At 43.5% G+C, this 23,202-nt stretch overlaps 2 protein-coding genes across 3 annotated transcripts in view; one reads left to right on the top strand and one right to left on the bottom strand.

Annotated features, from left to right (window-relative positions):
* RTF2 (replication termination factor 2) overlaps positions 1-23,202 on the top strand; it is a 59,838-nt gene that overhangs the window by 29,742 nt on the left and 6,894 nt on the right. For both annotated transcript variants that reach the window (XM_030825359.1, XM_003252971.4), the window contains exons 6-7: positions 19,550-19,663; positions 23,121-23,175. In XM_030825359.1, the coding sequence (XP_030681219.1) occupies positions 19,550-19,663; positions 23,121-23,175 (169 nt within the window). The remainder of the gene's footprint in view (positions 1-19,549; positions 19,664-23,120; positions 23,176-23,202) is intronic.
* LOC115837920 (beta-1,3-galactosyl-O-glycosyl-glycoprotein beta-1,6-N-acetylglucosaminyltransferase 7) overlaps positions 1-23,202 on the bottom strand; it is a 32,814-nt gene that overhangs the window by 2,941 nt on the left and 6,671 nt on the right. The window contains exons 2-7 of the mRNA XM_030825358.1: positions 20,313-20,524; positions 20,027-20,066; positions 17,766-17,767; positions 10,444-10,686; positions 2,270-3,299; positions 853-948 (exon numbers count right to left, since the gene is read on the bottom strand). Of these exons, the coding sequence (XP_030681218.1) occupies positions 853-948; positions 2,270-3,239 (1,066 nt within the window). The 5' untranslated portion in view covers positions 3,240-3,299; positions 10,444-10,686; positions 17,766-17,767; positions 20,027-20,066; positions 20,313-20,524. The remainder of the gene's footprint in view (positions 1-852; positions 949-2,269; positions 3,300-10,443; positions 10,687-17,765; positions 17,768-20,026; positions 20,067-20,312; positions 20,525-23,202) is intronic.

The following is a 23,202-nucleotide window of genomic DNA, read 5'->3' as shown; positions in this document are numbered from 1 at the left end:
GAATCATTACTTTATTATTGATAGTATCAACCCTCATAACTTCTTACGCCATGTGCACACCTGAGGGGCTCCTGTTTTCAGGAAGAATCCGAGCCCCCTGCTTTTTCTGAGCATTTACTGACTAGTCCTGACAAACCCAAGTGTATAATGACAGGGAGCCCCTGCTTTCTAAAGAAAGGGCAGAGCTCTTGTTAACCTGTTGTTTACCTGTCACCTTTCTACCATGTGAATGGATCCCTAATTGAATCATATCTACTTTTGAAAAAACCCCTTCACTAGAAAATTGTTCCAGCCCTCTAACTTGGTCCCTCTGCTTCAGGAGGGTGGCTGTGCACATTGGCAGCAGGACTTACTTGTCTTTGAACTAGTCTGGTATTTGATTTACATTTTTTGTCTTCAATCTGTTTATTTTAGGCCAGTCTTTTAAACAGCTGAAAAACTGAGTAAACCTAGTTTATTTTTAATATCTAGTCTACTATATTCAAACCCAAGGTCTCTACCCAAAATCACTGTTAAAATCAGTTATCGTATCTCTGTGCAGTAATAGTTCCTGCCGCTGGGTAGGAAGCCGTATGGAGACACATGGCAGGGCCTAGCTGTTGCCACAGAGGGTATATTCACTTAGGGAAATTTTATCAACCTGTATTTTTTGTGATTTATGTACTTTTCTGTATGAATCTTATATAAAAAGTTTTTTTAAAAAATTGACTCAACCTCTGCTAATTGGATCATCACTAATTCCAGATTACTTTAAACATGATCCTCGGTCTTGCCCACTAGGATTGAGGCAGCAGTTTTATAGTTGTTGTGAAATTTGAAGCCTTTTTTGTTTTGTTTTGTTTTTCTTTTTACCTTTACATCCATCATGAACATTTCCTTCCTCACTCTTCCACTTAATGGCTTGAATATTTCCTTCCCAGCCAGTGTTTGGTGTAGCACCCGGAGCATCTAAGAGGAAAACAAAACCAGCATACAGTGTGGAATCTGCTTCCCAGTTCTTTTAGTACAAGTTCTTCTGTGCTATCATTTCCATTTCCTCTAGATGAGGTAGTCAATGAGTAAAGTAGAGGGGAAAGTCCAACCTTCCTTGAGATGTTTCACTTGTGACATCTGATCAAAGGCTAGTGCTTTTGGGGGTGGGAGCGTGTACTACGCTGGCAGTAGCATCCAGGTGGACCAAGGTTGGGGATCCCCATCTTTGTACTTGGGTTTCATTTTTCAGCCCTTTCTCCATCCCTTGTTACTCCCTTGCTGTATGCAGAGTGCTCTTTGTGATTCTCTTGGGGTTCTTTGGATTGTTTTCTCTGTAACAGCCCTCGGAGATTATTTGAAAATCAAACTGGCAGTAGATATGAGATTATATAAAAAAAAAACCCTAACCAATGTCTACTGGATTCATCATACACCACTGTCTAGGCTGATTAGCTTAGTTGTTCAGGCTTGAAGCCACACTCCCTATAGGAGCCAGTCCACCTTTTACAAAGAGAAAATACTGAAGTCCACTTAAGGATGGTATCTGATTTCCCTCTACCTCTCAGAGAACCCATCTGAAGTATCAGATTTGCCACAAAATCATTACTAGCTTTAATATTTTCCATCTTACAGAGCCCTTAGCACAATGCCTGACACCAGTAGGTATCCAGGATTATTTATCAAATAAATGAAGAACTTCCTAAAGATTTATGCTCAGAATTTTCCAAACTCTCAGGAAACGCAAAATGCCACTACTTCTTTCTAGAGAGGGAACAAAAGCAGCCAGACTGGTTTGGGAACATCTTTCAGCTAACTTCAGACCCCTAAAATCAGAGAACTTCCTGTCTCCCTAAGTGGAAGGTCTTGCAAAATGTAGAACATTTACAAAGCCAAAGAAACATAGCTGAATTGAAAAAATATTCAATTTTTTCAGTAAATCTTACGGCCAGGCGTGGTGACTCACACCTGTAATCCCAGCACTTTGGGAGGCCGAGGCAGGTGGATCACCTGAGATTGGGAGTTCCAGACCAGCCTGACCAACATAGAGAAACACTGTCTCTACTAAAAATACAAAAATTAGCTGGGCATGGTGGTGGGCACCTGTAATCCCAGCTACTTGGGAGTCTGAGGCAGAATGGCGTGAACCCGGGAGGTGGAGGTTGCAGTGAGCCGAGATCGCGCCACTGCACTCCAGCCTGGGTGACAGCGTGAGACTCCGTCTCAAAATAAATAAATAAATAAATAAATCTGCTGCTGTTGCTGCTGACAGGCATCCATGTCGGTGGGTCTTTCTTACCTTTTAGTCGGTTCAGGGTCACCCAGTAGTGTTGCTCTGGGCTGTGGATGTCTTTGGACCACTGAAGCATGTCTTTTGCACGGATGTCAGTCAGTATGAACTCTACGAACTTCCTTGTAAGTACATAGTAAGCACTTCCAAAATAAATGGTTAAGTTATGGGGTGGTTTGTCTTTGAATCCGTTATTTGGAGGTGCATAGATACTTCCTTTAGGAACGAATTCGAGATGACTTTGGCTTGTCTTGGATTTAATGTGCAGTGGTTGGATTACTCCAGGGGTGATATTTTTATCACTCCATTTGCTTCTGATGTAGTGTATGATTTCTGTGTTGGTTTTGATGGGAAAATCCTGTCCACAAAGATTGATGACGTAGTTCCATTGAAATTTAGAATGCACTAGATCTTTCATACAATTAATATCTGCCTGTAGTCTTGTAAAGCCAGCATGAGCCACCTTCTCTCTCTTGGAGGAAATAAAAACGTTTTCAAAACAGTTAACCAAGGTTTGCACAGCAGTCATATACTTCTTTGGGGCCTTTTCATCAACATGAATACAATAAACATTTTGAGGTACATAAATAGCTCTGAGAAGCTTCACAAACATGGCCAGCTCCTTATGAATAGTTATAATATATGCCAAAGAGAAATCGCCCTCTTCTGCAGACAGGGGTCTGGTTATGAAATGCAGCCCCCAAGAAATCCCAGAGCAGTTTCCTGGTGTGTGTAAATGAGCATGTATTTCAGATTTATGAGGGGTTTTGCAAAATTTTGCAATTTGGGGGGCTGCCCCTTTCCCTTCAAATAAAGCGGAACACAGTTCATCTGGGTAAAAGCCACATTCTACTACTTCTGGATGGGCAGGTTCTTCCTCTGATTCCACAGGAGTTGGATTCCTTAAGTAAAGAAAAATGAAGATGCAAATGACTGCGCTCACGACAAGTCCAGACTTTGTGGCTCGAAGCTGGCTCATATCTTGAGCTCCAGGTGCATTCTTATTACCATAATTTGAGTATTTTTTCCTTTAAGCTTCCTAAAAGAACAACAGATACAATTTAGGGTGTTGTAACTCTCACCCCCAACTTTATTGAAATACACTAAACTACATATACACACCCATGAAACCATCAGTGCAATCAAGATAACAAGCATTTCCCTCACCCCTCAAAGTGTTCTTATGCTTCTTTTCATCCTCTTTCTTTCCATCCACATCTCTGGCAATTGCCCATATGCCTGCTGTCACTCTAGTTTGTCAGGGTGTGTTTAACTCTAAGAAACTGCCAAACTGTTTTCCAAAGTGGTTGTAGCAGCAGTGTATGATAGCCATTTATTATATAGCCTCTTGCATACTTGCTATGGTCAAATGTTTTAATTTTTACCTCTTAATGAGTGTGTAATGTTAGTTCCCTGTAGTTTTACTTTGCATTCCCTAATGACTAATGATATTGAGCATATTTTCATGTTATTGCCCTTATTTAGGGAGATGAAAAATCTCAAATACTCACTTTGGACATAGACACTGTCCTGTTCTGCCTTATTCAAAGTTCATTTTATGCCATTATTCTGCATATAAGACTAAATCTTTCCAACAGAAGAAGTGACAAATTAAGAGGAATTTTATGATTATACACTTAAACGTCTTGAAGTGAGTTTCTGGGTCAGGCATAGTGGCTCATGCCTGTGATCTGAGCACTTTGGGAGGCCAAGGCAGAGGATCACTTGAGCCCAGGAGTTCAAGACTAGCCTGGGCAACATAGTAAGACCCCATCTCTATAAAAAATTTAAAAATTAGCCAGATGTGGTGGTGCCCTGATTATCCCATTGCACTCCAGCCTGGGTGACAGAGTGAGACCATGTCTCCCAAAAAAAAAAAAAAGTTTGAATTATTTTTAGGAAAGATGTCATAGATTAAAAACAGTGTATCTTTATCTAATAACATTATTTGATAATCATGTAGTTGTTTGTCTTGAGTCTACAGAGGTACATGAATAGGTGTAGCAATAGCAAAAAGTGACCAAAAGGTTTCAGTTAATTAATTATTGCATGCAAGGATCATTCTCTGAAATTTAGGGAAGAAGACTGATAGGTAACATGTCAAGCTTTATATTGTTAGAAAGTATTTGTTTTTCTTGTTTATGAATCTTGACTTGGTTTCCATTAAAAGTTGCATGTTATTCCTACTTCCTGTTTTTCAGAAAACCATGTACGTGTGACTGGTATTTGAGCTCAGGTTGGACACTGGTCCCTTGCCTTTCCACATCGTTTTTACAAATGCTGTTTGGATAATGCCTCAACCAGGCAGCATTTTTAGTTATCCTTGTGTTCTTAAACTCTGAGCCAACAAAAGCTATTAACGTTGACTGTGGATTTTAAAGATGTTGTATTTATTTTCATTGTACAGTTTATTTCTACCAATTATGCTTCCAAAATAAAAAGCAGCCACTGCCGAGGTATGTCAGGCTGCAGCATGTTCCACTGGTTCAGTAAATGGTTTCTGCCCCAGACATGAAACCTTACAGCCTAATTTAAAGACATTCTTATAAATTATGTAATACTTATCTTTTTTTTTTTTTTGAGACGGAGTCTTGCTATGTAACTCAGGCTGGAGTGCAATGGTGCGATCTTGGCTCACTGCAATCTCCGCCTCCCGGGTTCAAGCGATTGTCCTGCCTCAGCCTCCCAGGTGCATTCCACCATGCCTGGCTAATTTTTGTATTTTTTTAGTAGAGACGGTTTCACCATAATGACCAGGCTGATCTCAAACTCTTGACCTGGTGATCCACCCACCTAGGCCTCCCAAAGTGCTGGGATTACAGGCGTGAGCCACTGCGCCTGGCAATACTTACGTTTATAAACATGAAACCATCATAATTTATACATTTTATATGAGATTTCTAAATTAAATTAAACAACCATAGAAATTGAATAGGAAAGAAAAATGTTCTTGAAATGAAAGTAAAGCTTTTTACTACTTCTCCTGTAAGAATTTTGATTAAAGATAAATCATGTACCATAGTTTGTCGTATCTTCCCCTGTATTATGACTTTAGTATAGGAAGAAGGGTTTGGGTTTTTTTTTTTTTTTTGTCTGTTGTTCTTTTATTTTGTTTTTCGTTTGTTTTTTGAGACAGGGTCTCACTCTGTCGCCCAGGCTGGAGTGAAGTGGCGCAGTCTCAGCTCACTGCAACCTCTGTCTCCCTGGTTCAAGCGATTCTCCTGCCTCAGCCTCCTGAGTAGCTGGGATTACAGGCATGTGCCACCACGCTAGCTAATTTCTGTATTTTTAGTAGAGATGGGGTTTCACCATGTTGGCCAGGCTGGTCTCGAACTCCTGACCTCGTGTGATCCACCCTCCTTGGCCTCCCCAAGTGCTGGGAATTTATAGGCGTGAACCACTGCGCCCGGCCTATTTTGTTTTTTTTGGTTTTCTGTTTTTTTTGTTGTTGTTGTTGTTTTTTAAGAGGAGTTTCGCTCTTGTTGCCAAGGCTGGAGTGCAATGGCGTGATCTTGGCTCACTGCAACCTCCACCTCCTGGGTTCAAGCAATTCTCCTGCCTCAGCCTCCCAAGTAGCTGGGATTACAGGCATGCACCACCACACCCAGCTAATTTTGTATTTTTGGTAGAGACGGGGTTTCACCATGTTGGTCAGCCTGGTCTCGAACTCCTGACCTCAGGTGATCCACCTGCCTCAGCCTCCCAAAGTGTTGGGATTACAGGCGTGAGCCACCTCGCCCAGCTAGTTTGTTGTTTTTAAGGTAACTTGTGAAAGCATTCTGTTCCTCCTGTCACAGAAGTGAGTTACCCCATCATCACTGCCAAATGATACCCCATGTAAATTTAGCTGTGTGCCGAGCCCAGGAGATTGGGTATTTTCAGTAGTTTACAATAATTAAATGAAGACAGGCCCCAAGGGTAGCCATTGTCCTTTGGGAAAATACCCGGGCTAAGTGTTTTTCCCTCCCCTATATAGAGACAGGGACATGGCCAGTTCAGTGTTAACCTGCTGCGGTCTTCTACCTCGCTTCCATCAGCACAGTCCCTCCCCTATATAGAGACAGGGATGTGGCCAGTTCAGTGTTAACCTGCTGCGGTCTTCTACCTTGATTCCATCAGCACAGTCCCTCCCCTATATAGAGACAGGGACATGGCCAGTTCAGTGTTAACCTGCTGCGGTCTTCTGCCTCGCTTCCATCAGCACAGTCCCCTATATAGAGACAGGGACATGGCCAGTTCAGTGTCAACCCGCTGTGGCCTTCTACCTCGCTTCCATCAGCACAGTCCCTCCCCTATATAGAGACAGGGATGTGGCCATTTCAGTGTTAACCTGCTGTGGCCTTCTACCTTGATTCCATCAGCACAGTCCCTCCCCTATATAGAGACAGGGACATGGCCAGTTCAGTGTTAACCTGCTGCGGTCTTCTGCCTCGCTTCCATCAGCACAGTCCCTCCCCTATATAGAGACAGGGACATGGCCAGTTCATGTCAACCCGCTGTGGCCTTCTACCTCGCTTCCATCAGCACAGTCCCTCCCCTATATAGAGACAGGGATGTGGCCATTTCAGTGTTAACCTGCTGTGGCCTTCTACCTCGCTTCCATCAGCACAGTCCCTCCCCTATACAGAGACAGGGATGTGGCCATTTCAGTGTTAACCTGCTGTGGCCTTCTACCTTGATTCCATCAGCACAGTCCCTCCCCTATATAGAGACAGGGATGTGGCCAGTTCAGTGTTAACCCGCTGTGGCCTTCTACCTTGGTTCCATCAGCACCAGCTTTCACCATGGCCCAGTTAAATCTTCCTCTGGCTCAGGTTCACTGTGAAACTTCAGAATGGATGCCTCCTGGACTGCCCTGCTGAGTGGGAACCAGGGTCCCCAGCAGTTTAGTTTGTCATTGTTTCAACATAAACTTTTTTTTGAGACAGGGCCTCACTCTATCACTTAGGCTGGAATGCAGTGGTGTGATCATGGCTCACCGCTGCCTCAGCCTCCTGGGATTTGGTGATCCTCCCACTTCAGCCTCCCCAGCAGCTGGGACTACAGGCATCTGGCTAATTTTTTGTAGAGACAAGGTTTTGCCACATGAGCTTTTTAAAAAAAAAAAAATCTTTTTAAAATTGACGTCTAATAATTATATATGTTTATGGAGCACAGAGTAATGTTTCAATACACACAATTTATCAGCACAAGCTTTTTAAGGCAGTCAGGCCCTCTATTGTAAATGTAGCCTTTGGAGATCTCACTGCTGTTGCTGTCACTTGAACATAACATCTAGTGGGTAATATGAAAATTCCTGGAGGAATAAACTTTTCATGGCCTGACATTTTTTTTTCCTTTTAAAATAATGGTGAACATTATTTTCAGTTTTGCAAACATTTCCTAGCAATTCCTAGTTTTTGTTGTGGCTGTTTTATTTCTATATTGTGAAGTCAACTGTTTTAATGAAAAAATAATGAAGGTTTAGTTACTAAACATGAGATTTTCTATCACTAAATTAATTTCCAGTAAATGTAGGTGCTATTTTCTAAGTGTGGGGAATATGCCTCTCGTAAAAAAGTGTTCTTACTGAGTTTTTGAACCATTTTTTCCTCCATAGAAGGATGTTTAAGACACTTATTGTAAAAGCTGTAGAAAGAGTGGCTGTTACCCTGTGTATTACGGAGTAGGTATGCAAGTTCTTTGTCTGGAACAGACCTATTTTTACGATTCCAGTGTCCTGTTTTCCTTGTGTAGTACTAGATCACAAACAGTTTCTAAAATTTGGGGGTTAGCCTGGGCAATGTAGTGAGACCCCTTCTCTACCAAAAAATTTAAAAAAATTACCCAAGTATTAGGGGTCCCAAAATTAGCCACACCTGTGGTCTCAGCTTCTCAGGAGGCTGAGGCAGGAAGATCATTTGAGCCAGGGAGGTTGAGGCTGAAGTGAGCCATGATCATGCCCACTGCACTCCAGCCTGGGCAGCAGAGTGAGACCCTGTCTCCAAAATAAAATAAATTTGGGGGTTTGCGTGTGAGAGCATCTCAAGGCTTTTTTTCGTGTACTGTCTTTCCTTAAATTGTCTTTCCTAGACCTGGTATATTTTAATACTCTTTTAGCCGTCCATATCTGCAGCCTTTGAAAGGTAGCATTGTTAAATATGTATATAGTGTACAGTGGAACAAAACAGCTTCCAAGCCATGAATAATGTTAAAGTTAACCATTCAGTTGACTGAAGCCATCTAGCATCCAAGAGATACAGTAGAGTATTTTTCAGTGGAAATCATTGTCAAACTTATGGTCAAGGATGGTGGTTAACTTTTTTCCCCTTTACGTAGTGCCAGAATCTGCACAAGAACAGGAATGATTTCCGGTTACAATTCTCAGAGTGGAATTATTTTACATTTTATGTTTTTTGTCCAAGGTTAAAGTACTTCCAGGGAGTTGTTTCAAAACACATTGCTCTTCTAATTAGAGCCAGTGCCTGTGTTCTTTTTTTCTTGTAATTCTTCTACAGTCTTCCTCTCCCGACTCCCAACAAGCCTTCACAGCCAGTAGCAAAAGTCAGCAATATGGGTTTGATATCACATTACCTCCAGAACAGTTCGTTGAAGGATATAGTCTTTGAGAATTTGTTAGGATGGGATTTCATTTGTGGTAAAGACTTTCTAGGGTGAGTTGGCAGCATCCCATATATACTCTTTTGTTGCATTTTTTTATATGTATATATTTTAAAGGAAATTCCTGTGAGTAAATAGATAATGGATGGGAACTTTTAAAAGTGAACTCAAAATATTTTGCCATATATTCTAGAATATTACCATTTTAAAGCATTAACATTAATTTAACCAGCATAAGCAGTTGATTTAGCACCCAAAGTTTCTGAGAGCTTTACTTTTCAAAAAGGGTGGGGGTTGAGGGGGGCTCAATATTGCATTTACCTTATTAGGAACCTCATATTTAGCTTCAGGAAATGGGCTTTGAATCCGGGCCCCAGTGTTAGGCTCACAGCCCTAGCACTTACGAGTCTGTTGGGCAAGTAACGGAAGCTCCCTGAGTGTCCATTTTCTTGACTGCGGACGTGGTGTATGGTAGTGTCTGCCTCACAGGTACACTGGGAGGAGGTGCAGGAGTGAAGGATGTGAGTTTCACGCTGAGCCTGGCCCTAGGAGGTGCCCTGTGCTCATTGGCACTCACCCTCGGAGTAATGTGGCCCCAAAACCGTAACTGCAGGTGCTCTCTTCACTTGTCCTAAAGTCCCTGTGGCCATGCAATGAAAATGTGGTGTCTCTTTCTCTCTGAGCTCAGAATGCCGTCCAAAGCAGCCTCAATGTTAGCACAATGTTTTCTTGAGTTATTTGAGATTATGAGTTGGACGAATTTTGAATTCAAAAGCTGTCTAACTGTCCAGTGAAATGGATGCCTTTCACAAAATGCTTATTCTTAAAACATGTATAAATTATTTCAGCCATTTTGATGGAAAGAACAAAACTGTATTTTAGGATATCCACTCAAAACAACGACAAGAAATAAAACATTTTAGTTTACAAAATGAGAGCTGAGGATTTGGACATGGCCTTGAATCTGCCTCTCATGTGAGGAGTTAACAAATGGTAGCATTTTATATTTAAAAATCTAGTTGATGCCATACTAAGAAAATATTCTACTTTTATTTTCTTTGGCTTAAACAGAAAGTGGGGGCTATTTTTGAGAGAAAAAGACACCTGCAACACCTACATTTCAAATATTACTCATATTCTAATATTTTAAAACCACAGAGCAAAGAAAAACGTAATTTACTTCAAAAAGTATACCTGTGGCCAGGTGTGGTGGCTCACACCTGTAATCCTAGCACTTCGGGAGGCTGAGGTGGGTGGATCACTTGAGGTCAGGAGTTTGAGACCAGCCTGGCCCAATCCAACATGGTGAAACACTGTCTCTACCAAAAATACAAAAATTAGCTGGGCATGGTGACGTGTGCCTGTAATCCCAGCTACTCTGGAGCCTGAGGCAGGAGAATCGCTTGAAATCAGGAGGCAGAGGTTGTAGTGAGCTGAGATTGCACTACCGCACTCCAGCCTGGGTGACAAAGTGAGACCCCGCCACACACACACACACACACACACACACACACACACACACGCACGTATACCTGCTTAACCTTTTCCATTGGTGGGTCCTGCATAGCTACTGAGACGCTTACCAGGAGAAGCCCCCTGGTTCCTGGAGTGGGAGTCCTGGCGGTGTCAGGGCCCAGCCTGGCCTTTCTCTCCCATCGGTTCCTCCCCGGCAGTGGCACCTGCTTCAGTCACTTGAGTAGAGTTGTTTGGCAGGTTTTGTTGCCATCTGTCCCTGGAGAGTTTTATTCCTGTTGGTTCTGACCTGCAGATTGAAAAGTCGTTGCTGCTTTTGCTTCTCTGAGTATTTCCTTGGGACTGGATCCTTCCTGAAAAACAAAATGAGACAACAGAAGACGCCTGACCCAGATGAAGGATGCACAGTCACTCACATTGAGAAAACTGCAGGATGAAATCATGGCATTCATAGGTCAGAGTCTTGAAATGATTTTAAATACAGGAGGCGTGATTTAGTTATCAGACCCTCTCTCATTAAGGGGATAAATAAAAGTCACTTAAAAAATCCTGTTTCTCCATAAATAGCATTCAAAAAAATCCAGACATTTCACAAGGCAGGGGCTGAGCCTTGTCTGTGCTCTGTAGCGCCCCCCAGGGTGAGTCTGCGCCACAGCACGTGGTGAAGGTGGGGTCTGACTGCACCCCTTCGCTAGGCTTTCCTCTTCCCTTTCTTCTTAACATCCTTTCCTTTTCTGGTTTTAAAGGTTCTCTGCTTGCTGGTACTCTCTGCAGGCTTGCCACAGACAGCTCTATTAAGAATATCGGCACCAAGAGACATCGATCACACACCGTAGAGATTTCTTATCTTCTATGTGCCTTGACGCCTAAGCGGGACGTGTGGTCAGATGAATACAGATTCTCTTCACCTGCTCGTGGGGTGCCTCTGAGACACATGCTGCTTTTTTGCAGAACAGATGTTGCTGTTGCCATAGCACAGAGTATTAGAAAAACACTGAGCAGACAGAATGTAGTCCCCATAATCTTCAGGGGTTACAGCATTCATGTGGCCTTCCAGTAGGGAGACCCCATACATTTTGTTTGTGTGATGTTCAGAGTCCGTGAGTTAACGTTCTGATTTTATCTAGCAAGAATCAGAAAAGGTCAGGTCCTTTTATGTGTGGAAAAGTCACATTGCCAGCTTGTGAGGTCGTGCTGTGCCTCTCTTCCCCTGCGTCTTGAATGCTTGTTTTGAAACATGCTTGCTGGGTGTGGTGGCTTATATCTATAATCCCAGCACTTTGAGAGGCCAAGGTGGAAAGATTGTTTGAGGCCAGGAGTTTGAGACCAGCCTGGAAACATAGCAAGACCCTGTCTCTACAAAAAATTCTTAAAAATTATCCGGATATGGTGGTGTGCACCTGTAGTCCTAGCTACTTAGGAGGCTAAGGTGGGAGGATTGCTTGAGTCCAGGAATTTGAGGTTACAGTGAGCTAGGATTGTACCGCTGCACTGCAGTCTGGGCAACAGAGTGAAGTGCCATCTCATAATAATAATAATAATAATAATATAATAATATTTGTCCTGTGGGTGCACCTGGACTAGACAGCAGATCTGCTCATACTGGCCCATTCCTGGGGGTCGAGGGTTGGTGCTGAGTTTCACTTCTTGTCTCACATTCTACATCTGGAAGGAGGAAGCCATTCTAAGCCAAACAGCAGTGGAAAAAGCAACTGAGGAAATGCTGGGAAGTGTTGCCCACGTTAAACGTTACACTTCCACATCGCTGCGGGAAATAACAACACAAGAAGCAAACATACTAGACGAGCTGAGCCACCCATTTCTATTGGTAATAAATGGACAGAGGGTAAATCGGCTTTATGTATAAACCTCTTATACAGATTGACTAAAGTAAAACATTTAAAAAATGAAATACCTAATAAATAAAAGGACATATGGTATAATTTACGAAACAGGTGTTGCAAATGCAGTGGGGTTTTTTAAATATTTTTTAATCCAAGCCAAAAAGGAGCTATCTCCCACGGTCACGTATGGGGATGTATATTTTCATGCAAGCTTTTGGGAGAACTGCTTGGCTTTAAAATCTCATCTCCTTCTATCCTACTTTGAAATTTTTCCTTAGGCTCTGTTCTTATTCATTCAGCAGTTATTCACTGTGTCCATTGTGGGCAGAACCCTAGGCTCCTCCCACCATGGAACATGAAGACAAAATGCCTCCTGCTTGGGTCTAACAGTGTAGTGGAGGAAACACACTGTTTTAAAAGTCAGTACAAACATGCAGACATACACTCATTTACTCTAAGCCATGGGGTACTGCACAGGAAACAAAAACAGGATTCTGTGATAGAGAATGACCATGTCTCGGAAGTGGAATTCCTAGGTCAGAGACGCATGCAGTCAGCTGTTCATCGCTAATATTATTATTGGTAAGGACAAAGATTGGGAAGCCACTATTCCATTTGTTAAAGTGATATAAATATCTAGATATATTAGCATATTGCTCCTCATTTGACCACTGTTCCCCTCTTGGCACTTTCCCTACTGGCCTTTTTAAAAATACTTTGAAAAAGCATCCAGAGGGCATATGAATATAAATATACAATTACTAGTTTGCTTTTTCCTTTAATTTATCATAAGCATTTTCTACATTGCCCCAAACTCTAACCATATAATCTTCCTTTTTGGGAATGTATTATGATTTTTTTTTTTTTTTTTGAGACGGAGTCTGGCTCTGTCTCCCAGGCTGGAGTGCAGTGGCGCGATCTCGGCTCATTGCAAGCTCCGCCTCCTGGGTTCACACCATTCTCCTGCCTCAGCCTCCCGATCAGCTGGGACTACAGGCGCCCACCACCACGCCTGGCTAATTTTTTGTGTTTTTAGTAGAGACGGGGTTTCACCGTGTTAGGATGGTCTCGATCTCCTGACCTCGTGATCTGCCCGCCTCGGCCTCCCAAAGTGCTGGGATTACAGGCGTGAGCCACCGCGCCTGGCCATATTTTGATTTTTTTAACCATTTCCCCCATTCTTTGGACATCTGAGTTATAAGCAATAAAAAGAATGAAGATAAAATTTTAAATGGATGTATAATTTCTACTGTGCAGTAACAGTACTTAAGAAAAACGCATCAGCAGGAAGATATGGGTGTTTTTTCTGTTGGTATAATACATGTTATTTACTAAAGAGGTGGGAAGCAGGTCCCTGTGGACCAGCTATGACTTTGCAGCAGCCCTACTCCCCATCTCCGCAGTAGCCCCCTACCCTTGTTTTCCCTCATCCTTCAGGGATGAACCACTGCACTCAGGTCTCTTGGGTCAAGCACCTACCCAGAACGAGTGATGGGGCCCCTAGCGGTTGGGAGGACTCTGCCCAGTCTCCAGTGGCAGTTCCTACCAAGGTCCAAGCCGTTGAGGCTCTTGAGGGTGTGGGTTTGGTGTTAATGGATCTTTTGAATTTCTGAGAGAAAGAGCAAGATTGCTCAATTTCTAATGTGAGGAGTTCCTGACTTCTTATTGTCAGTGGCCGATTCAACTTTAAAAGTACAATAAGTCTGGGTACAACACAATACAACTGTATGCAGAACAAGGTCCATGGCCTCTGAACAGTCTGATCTAGAGGAAGGAGACCGCTCACCCCGACACTGTCAGAAGGAGGGGCAGCAAGGAGTGATAGAAAGAAGCAGCAGCAGAAACCCGGGAGGAGAGAAAAAAGAAAGGTGGGGGCAGCACCCACAGGGAGCAGATTCTGGGCTCCTCCCCACCCCTGGGCCCTTTACGCCATAGCCGTGGCTCCAGGCCCCACTGGGCCTTAACTACCACCTGGTTCTGTTCCTGCAGACTCTTTTTCATTCCAAGGAAGAGACCATCTTCCAGAGCCAAGGGAAAGCTCTGCTCAGACCTCCCATAGCATGAGACTTCCCAGGGAACCTCCTCTAGCAGAGCAGGCTGTCCCTCCTCCTGTAGGCCCAGCTCTCTACAGTGATGGCTAAAAACAAGCTCCTTTTCTTCAAGGGTTGTACCAGTTAAATGCTAGATTGGGCACCTGCTTCAGTCATTCATATAACTTCCCTATGGCACCACCCTCAGGGATTTGTGGGTCAAAAAGATATCTTCAGTCGTGAAAATTTACCAGACCCGCCCTAGAAAAAAAGCTGATCTTAACCTGAAAATCACTTTTGGAGACAAGAACCACATTGAATAACCCACCTAACGCAGGGGCTGAGGAAGGTCAGCAAATGCTTGTTGGTATCTTCTGTGCATTTGGGAGATTCTGGAAAATCTTTGGCAACTTCAGGAAAAGAAAAGTACTTTTATGGCTTTTCTTGTGCTGATAATGTTTTCTACAAAAGAGATTCTGAGCATAGTATGTCTGTTACTGCTCTGGGCACAATAGGTCTGTTAAAATTACTGTTCCAGTTGTTTAAAGAATTTTGTTATTATTTGGTTGCCTGCCTTTATGTTTTTCAGAGGCAGTGTCTTATGGAGTAACTAAGTATTTTAGTTAATAACAGACCTTATCTGGCATACTTTTAAATATCTATGACTACAACATTTAATAGAGTTTTTCATAGATACTAGAAAGATAAATTTTGGTTGATCCGTTCAATATGTGACTCTTTGAAGTCATGTTACCTACACTAATCAAGATAGTGTGGTGCTGGCATGAGGATAGGCATATAGATCAACAGAATAAAATGAGGAGTCCAGAAATAAACCCTCACATGTATGGTCATTGATTTTTGACAAAAGGGCCAAGACAATTCGATGGTGGAAAGAATCGTTTTTTCAACAAGTAGTGCTGGGGTAACTGGATATCCACATGCAGAAGAAAGAATTTGGACCCTTACCTTACATTGAATGTAAAAAATAAACTCAAAGTGATCACAGACCTAAATCTGTAAGTTTTAGTTACAAACCACTTAGGAGAAACACAGGAGTAAATCACAATCTTGGGTTAGACGATGACTTATTAAATATGACACCAAAAATGTAGCAGTAAGAGAGAAAATTGGTAAGTCCAATTTCATCAAAATAAAAAACTTTTATAATTATCCAGTGTAAGATATTTTGTTATAACAGTCTTGGACTAAGACAGAACTTATATCCAGAATATGCTGTATAAAGACCTCTTAGAACGCAACATCAAAGAGACAAATAATACAATTAAGAAATGGACCAGGGATTTAAGCAGACATTTCTCCAGAGGGGGTATACAAATGGCCAGTTAGCACGTGAAAAGATGCTCAACATCACTGGTCATTTGGGAAATGCAAATTAAAACCATGGTGAGACAGCACTTCACACCCATTAGGATGGTTATAACTAAAAGGAAAAACAGCCAGTTGCAGTGGCTCACACCTGTAATCCCAGCACATTGGGAGGCGGGTGGATCACCTGAGGTCAGGAGTTCAAGACCAGCCTGGCCAACATGGTGAAATGCCATCTCTACTAAAAATACAAAAATTAACTGAGCGCGATGGCAGGGGCCTGTAATCCCAGCTACCTGGGAGGCTGAAGCAGGAGAATCGCTTGAACCCAGGAGGCAGAGGTTGCAGTGAGCCAAGATCATGCCACTGGACTCCAGCCTAGCGACAGAGTGAGATTCCATCTCAAAAAAAAAAAAAAAAAAAGAAAAAGAAAAACGATGACAGGTGTTGGGAAGGTTGTGGAGAAATGAGAATCCTCAGGCATTGCTGGTGGTAATGTAAAATGGTGCAGCCGCTTTGGAAGTTCATCATTTGAGTAAAGGCAGTTCCTCCAAAGGTTAAACATAAAGTTAACTTATGGCCAATCATCCCAATCCTAGTTATGTACGCAACAGAAATGAAAACAACTGTCCACAAAAGACTTCTATGTGAGTTTCTTAGTCTGAAAGTGGAAACAACTCTGTCAGCTGATTTGCAGGTGAAACTTTATTTGGCAATAAGAAGAAATGTAGTTCTGATCCATACCATAACATGGATAAATCTTTAAAACATTATGCTAAAATCCAGTCACAAAAAAAAAAAAACCACATATATTGTATGATTTCATTTATAGAAATGTCCAGAAGAGGCAAATTTGTAGGATGGAAAGTAGATTAATGGTTGCCTAAGACTGAGGAAAGGAGAATGGAGTGAGCGCCAGTGGGTATGGGATTTCTTTTGGAAGTGATAAAAATACTCTAAAATTAGATTATGGTGATGGTTGCACAACTCTAAAAATACTAAAAGCCACTGAATTGTACACTTCATTATGTTATGTAAATGAGGTTTCAGAAAGCCTGTTTTTTAAAAAGGCGAGTTAGGTAGCAAATGCACGTGGTACTGAAGCTGTTCCTTTTAGAGCCAGCTCTTCCCTGAGCATTGTACTGTGAGCTAAGAGATAGAACATGATTTCTGCTTCCCCCACCCCTAAAAAAAGGTTTGGGAGATAAGACGATGTAAAACAGAAACCCAGAGTGCTCTTCTAAGAGTTAGCTACAGAGTAAATAAAAGTTTGAAGAGACTTCCTCAGGCAGGGGAGAACAGAAGTTTCATAGACAAGATGATAATAGTAAGCTCACTGCTCCTCCATTTTTTATTTTTAAAAACTCGCCGCCCAACTCATAGATGGCAGAGACTATGTCTTAAGTAACACAGGGCCTACCAGCTTCAGGGTAAAATCAATGAAATTTTTAAACTGAGGCTAGGCGTGGTGGCTCACGCCTGTAATCCCAGCACTTTGGGAGGTTGAGGTGGGTGGATTACCTGAGCCCAGAAGTTCAAGATCAGCCTGGACAACATGGCAAAACCCTGTCTCTACAAAAAATACAAAAATTAGCCAGGCATGGTGGCACACACCTATAGCCCCAGCTACTCAGGAGGATGAGGTGGGAGGATGGCTTGAGCCCGGGAGATGGAGGCTGCAGTGAGCCATGATGGCGCCACTGCACTGCAGCCTGGGTGACTGAGACCTTGTCTCAAAAAAAAAAAAGTTGACATGACGATGAGTATGTTCCATAAATTAATCCTTTGAATGTTATATATGCTATGAATATTTCATTTAGCCTTTGGCTTATGTTTCTGTTGTTACTGTGACATTGTCATGTAAAAGTTTGTAATTTTTACATAGTAAAACTGATTAACCTTACTAGCTTTAGATCAGAGGTCCCCAACCCCCATACCAGTGACGGTCCATGGCCTCTTAGGAACCAGGCCGCACAACAGGAGGTGAGCTGCGGGCAAGAGAACATTAGTGCCAGAGCTCCATCACCAGCATTAGATTCTCATAGGAGCACAAACCCTGTTGTGAACTGCGCACGTGAGGGATCTAGGTTGCGTGCTGCTTATGAGAATCTAATGCCTGATGATCTGAGGTGGAACAGTTTCATCCCAAAACCTTCCCCCCACTACCCACCATCTATGGAAAGATTGTCTTCCATGAGACTGGCCCCTGGTGCAAAAAAGGTTGGGGACTGCTATTTTAGATGACATTTCCTACCCTAGTTATAAAACACATTTTCTTATAAATTCTTCTTCTTTCCTTTTTTACATCTAGGTGCTTATAACCCTAGTCCAGGGCTTCTCAACCTCAGCACAGGGGCATCTTGGCTGGGTAACTCTCTGTGGGGGGCCATGCTGTGCACTGTATGATGCTTACTGCATCCCTGGCCTCTACCCACAAGATGCCAATAGCACCTGATGTGACAGCTAAAAATGTCTCCAGACATCGCCAAATGTCCACTAGGGAGCAGGATCAACCACGCACTTGGGTTAGACCCCAGGTTTAGCCACTGCACTTGGGTTAGACGCCTCTTTTTTTTTTTTTTTGAGATGGAGTCTCACTCTGTCGCCCAGGCTGGAGTGCAGTGGCACGATCTCGGCTCACCGTAACCCCTGCCTCCCGGGTTCAAGTGATTCTGTCACCTCAGCCTCCCGAGTAGCTGGGACTAAAGGCATGTACCACCACACCCAGCACCACCACACACAGTTTTTGTATTTTTAGCAGAGACAGAGTTTTCACCATATTGGTCAGGCTGGTCTCAAACTCCTGACCTCAAATGATGATCCGCCCACCTCAGCCTCCCAAAGTGCTGGGATTACAGGCATAAGCCACTGCGCCCGGTCTTAGACCCCTCATTTTTGCAGCTGAGGAAACTGAGGCCCAGGGAAGTGGTGTGGCCTGAGCCAGGTGGCCTAGACAGATGTTGGCAGAAATCTCAATTCAAAATGCAGGACTGGGAACCTCCACTCCTGATGCTCGTTTTTTCCCTGTTTTTCCTGTCCCCAGCTGTGAGTACCTCTGCTGTGCCAGGCACTGGGTAGCTGCTGGGGCCACAGCAGGGAAGAAGGTCATGATTAGTGCCATGGAGCAAACACAGAAAGAGTGCTGGGATCCCACCAGCGACAGCATGGTCACAGGGGGCCTCTGCGGAGGTGGCTCGCTCACTGACAGCTCTGTGGGTGTGGGCATGCCTTTGGTGTGTGCGTGTGCATTTCTACCACCACGATACTGTCAGGGTGGTCTAGACCCTGCTCGCGGTCTTGTTCTGCCGGGGTGTGTTGGGGGCCCCCAACGCTGCCGTCATGCTTGGGGGTTTTCTGAAAGACTCGAGACTTCGCATATGGTTGTATTCAGCTAACATACACTGCAGCAGCGTGGTATGGATACACAGCTGGGTGTTAAGGGAAAAGGCGCAGGTAGCAGAGTCTGGAAGAATCCACGTGGGGCTTCCTTACGCGCACTCCCTCCCTCAAGGGGTTACACGAAGTGAATACTTCCCCCTGCAACGAAACTGCAACACGTGTGATGTTTTTGCCGAGGGAAGCAAATGAGAGACTCAGTACCCAGAGTTTTGGCTGAGCACTGGCTTTAACCCTCGGCCTAGCATGTTCCAGAATTCCACACTCCCATAAGGAAGGTAGGTGTCAGCATAGACCACATCGTTCATACAAAACGATCTGGTCACGGTGAGCCAAGCTACTCTTGTCAGTTAAAAAATGGCGGGAACCCTCCCAAAATCCAAGTTCTCAGACACCATCCAGGCACCAGCCTTGCAAGTGATAGCATTCTTCACCTGCTACGCTGACACTTTGCTGTGTGTGGGAGCTTTCCAAACCAAGGCTTTGACCAGAAAGCCGGTAATAGGAATTTACTCGGAGTCTGGGGGCCACGGCTAGGGGCTGAGAGTGGGGGACTGAAGCGTGGCCTCCCCACTGAGTGGTGATGGAATCTGCCCTCTCTTGTTTGCCCTCTCCAGTGTGGGGCTGCCTTCCAGGAGGATGATGTCATCGTGCTCAATGGCACCAAGGAGGATGTGGATGGGCTGAAGACAAGGATGGAGGAGAGAAGGCTGAGAGCGAAGCTGGAAAAGGTAATGGGAGTCTTCAGGTTCCGCCCAGCCCCCATCTCTGCTCCAGAGCCGACTGCAAACCACTGAACTGAGCTGGTAGCTACTTAGGGGTTTGCATGATGAAGGCGATTATTATAACCTAGAAGGGCCTGGACTGTAGAAGCAGATTCCAGCTGAGGCCCAGGCACTGCCTGGCTGTGGTGAGCACAGCGGCTCTGCTCTTCGCCGCTCAGCTTTCTCATCAGTGAAGTGGGGTAGTGACAGCATGCGAGGGCACAGAGCTGTCAGCAGGCTCCAGAGACCATGGCCGTAAAGCACTGACACTGACACGGCCTCAGGAAGCTCTTGGGGAAGGGCAGCCACCACCATTGCTGCTGTTGTCACTTGCTGTTGATTTAAGACAATACATACTCAGGTCTCATAGCTTGTAAAACAAAGGAAAAATGAAAAGTCACCATTATCCCAGCAAATGTAAGGCTCCCCTGCTGCCCAGATTGGAATGTGCTCGGGAGTGCCCTGACAGTCTGGGCTCCAGCAGGCCTGGGTGGGCCTGGGCGCCTGTGCGTCTCACCCACTCCCAGGGCGTGTGGATGCAACTCCTCAGGGTCACACTTTGAATAGCAAGGAGCTAATGAGTAGCCTTCCCAAAAATGGGGGCCAAATTCCTCACCTTCCTGAGCCCGCCCACGGGGAGAGGGAGGGTCTTTTATGGAACGTGGTGTTTCAGCGTCCAGAAGGGGGCCTGGCATCCAGAAACAGGGAAAGCATTGCTGAGTAACGTGGCAGAGCGAGCAGGCCCCAGACAATGCATCCGCCGAATTCTTCCATGCGCTGGCGATTCCCTATCCAGCAGTAAATGTTGTTCATGTTTACAGATGATAGCTATGGAATACAGGCCTTTGGTGAGTGGCAAATTTCTTATTCTTTTAAAAAAAAAAGTTGGGTTCAGGATAAGCTAGGGAGAAAACTTTATGTGATCAGAACTAAGGCAAAAGAATGCTTGAAGTGCTAGAAAATTAGCTCCAGTAGGCTGAGGACATAAAATTATGAAACAAATCGCCTGCCCTCACATGGGCATGCATTTTACCAGTGCCAGTCTGAGGCGAGAGTGATGGAGTACCTGAAGATTTTTCAGAGGTTTAGGGTTTTTAAAAAATCATAACAGAAGATAAGACAGGACCGTATCACCCTGGAATAATGTGTAATTCATGGTTGTGAGGCTTAAAAAAGCCGAGGCTTGAGCACATGGTAGCAGTATTATCGTTATGCATGGATCCAGAATGATCAGAAAGAGCCAGAGGCATTTGTATTTTCTCCTTTCATCATTTTACTTAGGTAGAAAATAATGTCTGAAAATGGCTCTGTAGTTCAAGGAACGGTGCCCAAACTCTGAATTCAGATGCCAGTAGAAACGTTCCGTGGAGCAGTATTGTAAGATGTTAATGCAACATTCATAACAACTGCTTAAAGAGTCACTTGGTAGACGGGTGTGGTGGCGCGTGCCTGTAATCCCAGCTACTGGGGAGACTTGAGGCAGGGGAATCACTTGAACCCAGAAGGTGGAGGTTGCAGTGAGCCGAGATTGCACCTCTGCACTCCAGCCTGACAGACTCTCTCTCAAAAAAAAAAAAAAAAAAAAAAAAAAAAAAAAAAAAAAAAAAAAAAAAAGCCCCTTGGCCATTTAAATGCTGTGTTCAGGTTGAAAAGTAAATACATGTATATCTTATATAAGTGTGTTAATTCTAAGTTGGTTTTCTAAATTACTATGATTTCATTATTGTAAGAGAGGAAAAAAAAAGAGGGAAACTAAGTTTGAGGTCTTTTTAACTAGGGACAGTTGCCAAAAGCCATCTCCCTGTTCTTAATTGCTACCATTGATCAAGCTCAGTTTTAAAAAACACAAAAGGGCGGCCAGGTGCTGTGGCTCACACCTGTCATCCCAGCACTTTGGGAGGCTGAGGCAAGCAGATCACTTGAGGTCAGGAGTTCGAGACCAGCCTGGCCAACATGGTGAAACCCCATCTGTACTAAAAATACAAAAATTAGCTGGATGTGGTGGCATGCGCCAGTAATCCCATCTACTCCAGAGGCTGAGGCGGGAGAATTGCTTGAACTTGGGAGATGGAGGTTGCAGTGAGCCAAGATCATACCACTGCACTCCAGCCTGGGCAACAGAGATTCTGTCTCAAACACACGCACACACACACACACACGGAAAAAATGCATTTCAAAGGAAGCTACTAGAAATGTTCATATTCCCTTTGACCATTTTGCTTTCGTGAGTTTTCTCTGTCACAGGTTTCCTGCCAAGTTAATTCAAAGCCCAGTGGGACTAGCATGCCCCTCTCTGCAAAATATTCTCCAGAGCTTCTGGGAATACCTCATAGCTACTGCTACCAGGATACCAAAATATTTCCCAAATACACTTGCAGCTGGAAGCAAGATACAACATTTCCTCTCTGACTCCTTCTTGCCTGTGCTTTTCAAATAACCTCAGCTATGAATGGAGGGCTTAGAAATAAACAGTTGTCTCTTATTTGTTTGAAGGACCGAGTATCCGTTTTCACAGATGTGAATGCTTGCATTGCATGTGTGAAATGCACAGAAGGTCTTTATGTTTTGTTATAAATCACATTGCTTGTATCTGTTAGAAATTCAAGGCCTAAGAGGTCTTTCTTTAATGCTCAGTGCTGGGAGATGGCTGAAGTAATCAGGCTGCATATCTTTAGCGCCACCTTTTGGATGCTTAGGAAATTGACATTTTAAAGCAAATCAAATGAACATAGTCCTGCTTGTCATTTCTACGATTAAATCAATTCCAACACAGCTGTGTAACCGTAGAATGGTTTGTTTATTTTATTATTGCTGATCAAAATAACTATTATGAGTAACAGAATTCTAGTGCCTAGAAATCTAACAAGAGTAGTTTTGAGTTTAGAAGAATTAGCTCAGCTGTCTTTAATATAAACTTCAAGGCCTTACACTTGAATAACAAATACCAAAGCAGTTTGACTACTTTGAAAAAAAGTTAGTGGAATGTGCAAGATTTAGTTCCTGTTTATGCTGGCTGGAGTTCACCTACCCGTATCTATCCTTCACATACCCATAACCTGTGTTACTCATTTAAGTGCGCTTTTGTATACAATTGTCACCATCAACATTGGCCCTTATTACTGAAATCTGTCGGCCTCATTTAAAATTTTTGCAAATGTGATTTGGGAGATGTAAATATAAAAGTGAGCAGCTCTGTGCAGATACATTTTTGTGTGAGGAAGAAGTGCATGACTGGTGTCACATGCAGAGGATGAAGGCTTAGGAGTTACGGAACATCAAAAGCCTTCTTCAGAGTGACTGTCTGTCTCATGTGACTGGCATCAGCCGGTCAGACGACAGGACCCCCGGGACAATGGGAAGCCACACTGACGCTGAAGTGGAGTGAATCTGAGCACCTCCTCCAACATTCTCTATCTTTTTATAGAAAACAAAGAAACCCAAGGCAGCAGAGTCTGTTTCAAAACCAGATGTCAGTGAAGGTAAGATCCTTCAAGAGATCCTTATTT

The sequence above is a fragment of the Nomascus leucogenys genome, chromosome 13 (genome assembly GCF_006542625.1).
Source record: "Nomascus leucogenys isolate Asia chromosome 13, Asia_NLE_v1, whole genome shotgun sequence".
NCBI lineage: Eukaryota > Metazoa > Chordata > Mammalia > Primates > Hylobatidae > Nomascus > Nomascus leucogenys.
The sequence above is the reverse complement of the archived record's forward strand: the minus strand, read 5'-3'. Positions and strand labels throughout refer to the sequence as shown.